Genomic DNA, 7,258 nt, shown 5'->3' on the forward strand with positions numbered 1-7,258 from the left:
AACATATCAAATATATGCAACATATCAAATATTTCAACATATCAAATATATGCAACATATCAAATATGTTTAATTTATTTAATATATTCAATATATGCAATATGTTAGATATTTTTAGTCTAGTATTTTTACATATATATAGACCTGTAATTAGACCTGTAGTTGAATGAAGTTCAGTAGAAGAGTTTTCTTAATAAAAATGGTTCTAATGATTATATTAAATAAACTGTTGTTTGAATTTAACGAAATATAAATTTGTTATCCTTTATTCGTGTTGGGAGTATATGCCGACGTACAGTGCTATACTACACGTCTGATTGGATTGTTTATTAAGTGTTTATACATATAGTTTATTTATTGATTATACCCGCCTACCTATATACCTTCTGCTTACCCTTTTCCATTTGTTTACGTTTGTAAACGCTAAAGAACTGGCTATAACAGTATTGCCACATTGTGCCTTCAGAAGAAAAGCCTTCGAATCTTCTAATATTCTTTAATTTTAAAATTTTCTTACAATACTTACCACAGTTGTATTATTTTATTTAAATACTAACAGCTAATTAATATTATAAATTACGCCAGTGAAAACTTTAAATTTTATTAAATCATAAAAAATTGATTTTATTTATTTTATTATAAAAAAATTATTTGCTCAATTACAAACTGATTTATTTATGTAAATGAAAGTTTACATATACTCTATAATCAGTGTTGAACAAAACAATATATTTATTATCATTTATTCTAAAAGCTTTAAATTTCCTTGAAAAAAAATTTAATTTTAACTCATTTCATTTTTTTTTTAAAAAAAATATAAAATGCAATGATAAAATATCATATTTCACAATCCGAACATTCATCAGAATAATTATAATAGTATTTTGATAGATTTTTTGTATAAGGATTAAGTAATTGAGATGTATAAAAAGCTTGTGGATGATGAGTTACTGATTGTTTTTTTTCCTCTAAAATTAAGAAATTTGATTCTTTATATTCATCTGCTTTTTTGAATTGCTTTTCAATATCATAATGTTGTTGTTCTTTTTCTAAATATAAATCTGATTCCGGAACATATGAATCATAAAATAACGAAAACAATTCATATATTTCAGTTGCTTTTGGCCTATTATCTGGATTTGAATTCCAACACCTTTTCATTAAATCAATATAACACTCTGGTGCTTCTTGATCATTTATATTAGGTCTGCTTTCATCTTTACAGATATCTAATGCCAAAGCTTCATCATGTGCTCGATTGGCAAAAGGTTGTCTTCCTGTTGCTACAAAATACATAATCATACCAAAACTATATATATCTGCTGCTTGAGTATAAGGGTTTCCTCTTAAAACTTCAGGAGCTACATATGGCATAACTCCATAAATATCCGATTTATCTATTTTATCAACTTTTCCACATAATCCCATATCCGATATAACCATTGAAATAGTTTTATCTAAAGAATTGGACATTGATAATATATTTCCTGTATGAAAGTCACGATGAACCATTTTATTTTCATGAATTCCTTTAAGGCCACTAATGATAAAACGTAATACATTTATATTATATGACCAATCAAATTTTTTGTAATGCTTATTTACCCAATGACATAAATTTCCACCTTCTGCATAATCAAGAACCATAATATAATCTTTTGTATCAGTATTTTGGGATATTCCATATACTGAAAGAATTTCATTTAATTCATAAATAGAATATTCTTTAATCTATTAAAAGTTAAACCACTAATTACTTTTAATATATTTAAAAAGTTTTAAGATAGGAAAATCTCATCATACCTCATTTAAAAATTTAACAGTAATATTTTGTGAATCATATAATTGTTTTAAAGCAATTTTTTTCTTATCTCTTACATATTCACATCCATTATAAGATAATGGTCCATCTTTCCATGTTGCTGAATATATTGTAGCAAAACCACCTTTACCTATTTCTTTAATATTACTAAATTGATTGTATGGTATCCATTCAAATATTATATCTTTTGAATTATCAGTTTCCGATTGCATTTCTTGAATTAATTTGTCAATTCTTTTATTTCCACTAGTTCCGTATATTAAGTTTTTAATATTCTTTAACTGGCATGGTTTACACCACTTATTAAATAAAAATGATGTATATTTTTCATCACATTGTTCACAATACTCATTTTCAAAAACTATAATATAATCTTTTGTATTAGGATCTTGAGATATTCCATATTTTTTTATAATTGAACCTTTTTCAACCTATTAAGTATTAACGTTAATATTAAAAATTAATCATTAAAAAATAAATCGCGTTATTAAAAATCAAATCTATAGAAAATTACTGTACCTCATCAATAATATTTTGTGAATACATTAAAGAAACTTTTAATTTTAATCTTCTTTTCTGATCTTTTTCATAAAGATTATCATAATATAAAAAGTCATTATTCCATATTACTGAATATATGTTATCATCACTATTTATCTTTTTAATATTAATAAATTGATTGTATGGTATCCATTCAAATGTTCTATTATTATCTATTCTATTAACTTCTAATTGCATTTTTTGGATCAAGTTATCAATTTCATCATTTTCGCTAGTCCAGTTTGCAAAGTTTAATTTTAAATCATTTTCTAAACATTCTATACATCCATATTTAAGATTATACATAAAACATTCTACACCACACCTTTCACAAAAACATTTACTTGTAATAACAATAATATAATGTTTTGTATCTTGATTTTGAGATATTCCATATATTGAACTATCACTTTCTGATAAATATTCTTCAACCTATAAGAATAAAAAAATCAAGTATACATTATTATTTCAAAAAATAAATAAATAAATAAATAAATAAATATTTGTTAGAAATTCCATACCTCATCTGTAAATTCATCAATACTTTGTAAATCATATAATTTTAAATAAACTTTCTTATTTGATTCTCTTGTCCATTTCTTATCATAATAAAGTAATGGACCATCTTTCCATATTGCTGAATATATTGTAGTAAAATCATCTTTATCTATTTCTTTAATTTTAATAAACTGATTATATGGTATAAACTCAAGTATTGTATCATTAAGATCACTAATTTTCAATTGTATTTTTTGAATTAAATTATCAATTTTTTTATTTCCACTGGTCAAATTTTTAAAAAATAATTTCAAATAATTCATGTGACATAATCTACACCAATTAGAATTTGTATTTATGTAATTTTCATCACACTTATTGCATTTTTCATTATATTCGTTTTGAAGAATCATAATAAAATCTTTTGTACTTGGATTTTGTGAAATTCCAAAAATTTTACCATGATACTTTTTAACCTATTAAGAATTCGTAATTAATTATTAATATAATAAAAACACTATTAAAATTATAAAGAAAACATCAGAAACTTCGTACCTCATTTAAAAATTCATTATTAGTAATATTTTGGAAATTATATAATTTTAAAGCAACTTTTATATTACGCTGATTTCTCATATACTCATTTTTTATTTTATCATAATTTAATGGACCATCCTTCCATATTGCCAAATATTCTTTAGTAAAAATATCTTCTTTAATATCATTTAACTGATTGTAAGGTATCCATTCGAATACTATATCTTGATTTTTATTAATTTCTAATTGCATTTCTTGAATTAAATTATCAATCATTTCATTTCCACTGGTCCAGTTCATAAAATTTTGTTTTAAATTATTTATTTGACACATTTTACACCACTCATCACTTGCATCATCTTTACATTTATATTGTTCATTACATCTTTTACAATATAAAATCGGAAAAACCATAAGATAGTCTTCCGTATCTGGATTTTGGGATATTCCATATATATTAAGATGTTCCTCAACTTTAATCTATTAAATCAAAAAAAAAATTAATAAAGAACTATAGTTACAAATAAATTTATATCTATAAATTCATACCTTATTTAGAAATTTAGTAATATATTGTGAATTATATAAATATTTTAAATTAACCCTTTTATTTGATTTTCTCGTCCATTCTCCATCACTATAATATAATGGGCCATTCTTCCACGTTGCAGAATATATTATATCCAAATCAATTTTACTTATTTCTTGAGTATTATCTAACTGATCATATGGTATCCATTCAAACACTAGTTCTGATTCATAATTGATTTTTAATTGCATTTCTTGAATTATATTATCAATTATTTCATTTCCACTGATGGCCAAATTTTTATTAAAGTAATATATTTGACATGATTCACACCATTTTTTAATTATATTTGTATACTTTTTACCACATGTTTTACAATATATTTCTTGAAAAACGATGATATAATCTTTTGTATTTGGACATTGAGATATTCCATACATTCTAAGAACTTCACCAATATATGTTATAGAATATTTTTTATCCTAATAGAAAAAAAAATTATGTTAATTATTACAAAGGAAATGAAAATTAAATTCATAAAGAAGTTTTATTGTTACCTGATCAATAAAAAATTCATTAATGATATTTTGTAAATTAAATAATTTTAAAGCAACTTTTTTATCCTGTTGATTTCTTGTATATTCATTTTTATATTTATCATAATATAAAGGACCATCTTTCCATATTGCTGAATATATTTTATCAAAACCTTCTTCGTTATCAAAATCTTCTTTATTACCTAAATTTGTAATATCAATAAATTGATCATATGGTATCCATTCAAATATCATATCATCAAATTCATTAATTTCTAATTGAAATTCTTGAATTAAATTATCAATTTTTTCATTTCCACTGGTCCAATTTGTAAAATTTTGTTTTAAATTATTGATTTGACATGATTTACACCAATTATACTTTATATCATATTTACTAGTATATTTTTCGTCACATTCCTTACACTGATCGTTATCGTCTTGATATAACATTTTATATAAAATAATTAAAGTTTTGAATAAAATATATAAAAATTCAAAAAACTTATTTTTATAAAAAAAAGGGAAAAGTAAAAAATAAAAAGAATATTTTTCAAAACAATTTGTAATACGTTATTTATTTTATTTATTGTTTTACTTGTATAACTTGTATTACTCTTTTTGTGTCCGTGTCTATCAAATAATTTTGTTAAACTAGGAATGTGACGCAGTTATACCTGTCACAATAATCACGTGAATAATTTTGTCATTGCCATCACACGACCAAAAAATTTTGTGTTTTGGTCATTTTAAGAATTTAAGATGATTTGTCATTATTAAGATGGGGAACTTAATAATTCTAAAATTATCATTCGTTAATATAATTGTGAAGATAGAAGTAAAAAAGTGTAAATATTTATTTTTTAATAGAATTCCATGCAACAAAAAAAAATATTATCTTTTGGTTTTCTTATGAGGGTAATTACGCAATCGTCTGATCCCACGATAATAATCTGTTGTTAAAAAGAATGAAAGATTAATTAGTAAATTCGTTTGCTTCCACTACAATAAATCAATAATTTTACAAGTTTTTGTACATTTATGATTATAAATTTTTATAATTTAATATGCAAACAGTTCGTTGACACAAAAGAATATTTGCGATTTCAAATTTATCTAATTTTTACAATAGAATGATTAAAATTTTATATAAAATTGTGGTATAATTATTCGCCATCAGCATTTACAATATAAATTTACGCATCGCTCTGATTGTACAGCAATATGTAAACCATCTTATTTTTTTTTAAAAAAAAAATAAGTAATGGATATCAATGATTTTCACGGCTGCGCCGTGAAGTTCATGATATTCCAGTGACTCCGTGAAATAACTGATTTATCCCACGGTAACCGTACCATAAAACCCTTTAATATACTTAACTAAATAATTATTCTAATATTGATAGACTTTTTACCCATCTTTCAAATAAACACCACCCGTGAAAATATCAAGAAAAAAAATCACAAATTTTAACTAGGAACTATGGGATAAATAAAATGATATTTGATATGATGAGTGATGGTAGACCTTGACGTTAAATTCAGAATTAAGAAACAAACGAAACGAACGAAATATTAGCGTTAATAGCTTTCATTATACATTGTCAGCTCAAAATTGACTTTTCCTTTTTAATGCATTGTACCCACTAATCTTTGTGTTTAACCATCTATTTATAAAATTTAGATATATAGTACCTAATAATTTTCTAAAATTGGATATTGTTGATCGGTAAAAGTGAATAATTTAAATAATATATCACTAGACAATAATATATCAATAAAGAATATAAAACAAAAAAATCAGTATGCCAAAAAGTATTAGATACATATAAAAAATCAACTAAGGAGATAGAAATAAATGGCTTAATATAAATTTAATGGAAACTTTTAGGCAAAATGAAATTTTTGTTTTTTTGTAAACTTTTTCTTCTAAAAAAATTTCATTACCTAAAGTTTTCTTAAACAATTAGCATTTTTAACATAAAACATCTTCTTTTTGACATAAATTTACATATAATGCAAAGGCCCAGGGTTTATATTTTATTAATAAAAAAATTTTTATATGTAAAACTGTGACATCTGATTGGCCAACTTTGAAAGATACCTACTAATCAGAAATCTTGAAAAATTGGAAAGGTTTACATGTTGAAAAAGAAGCAAAAATGAAAGTCGTTTGTGGAGATAGATCGATTTTACATTTATCATCTGATTTGTGAAGCAGATTTTGAAGTGAAATCTAGGCCATTAAAAACATTAGTCAGTGAAAAGTTGCAGCACAATGCATTGCTTGAAGAAACTTGATATGCTGGTAAAAAGAGAAGAAAAGAAATTTGTAAAATTAAATAAAAAAAAAATGTTAAAACTAATTGGTATATACAGTAGTACTTTTATTTTTTACTGTTATATTTATTTTTTGAGACAATACACGAATAATAAAACATTAAACAATATAAAACATTTCTGTAGTTCATGTGATAAATTTTTTATATATAAATTTTTGTAGCAAAGTGTTCATTACATAATTCAAAGATTTATACAGGTAGTCTAAACGACACCACGTGACTGCATGATTTAAGTATATAGATAAATATATAGATTATTTATAATTTCTTCAAGTCACACCAAAAATTGTTTGCATAAAAAAATTTCTGACTTAAATTCTTGGCAATTTCTTCATAGAATAGAAACGCATTACATACACACCGACACCATTCTTAATAGAAAGCAAAAAAATTTTCATACGCTGATCTAATCCGAATAAGTTATCGCCCGATGACTGTTTTGGGATAAATTTTG

The 7,258-nt window shown here is 23.5% G+C and overlaps 1 protein-coding gene across 1 annotated transcript; it reads right to left on the reverse strand.

Annotated features, from left to right (window-relative positions):
• Positions 1–837: 837 nt before the first annotated feature.
• Positions 838–4,915, reverse strand: OCT59_011565 (uncharacterized protein; the record flags this gene model as incomplete). The annotated part of the gene is made up of 9 exons (XM_066133828.1): positions 838–1,731; positions 1,804–2,253; positions 2,342–2,471; positions 2,688–2,794; positions 2,884–3,336; positions 3,809–3,877; positions 3,947–4,408; positions 4,484–4,665; positions 4,888–4,915. The coding sequence occupies 9 exons, from the start codon at positions 4,913–4,915 to the stop codon at positions 838–840; spliced, it is 2,775 nt and encodes a 924-aa protein (XP_065989150.1).
• Positions 4,916–7,258: the final 2,343 nt, after the last annotated feature.

This window comes from Rhizophagus irregularis, chromosome 2 (assembly GCF_026210795.1).
Source record: "Rhizophagus irregularis chromosome 2, complete sequence".
Lineage (NCBI taxonomy): Eukaryota > Fungi > Glomeromycota > Glomeromycetes > Glomerales > Glomeraceae > Rhizophagus > Rhizophagus irregularis.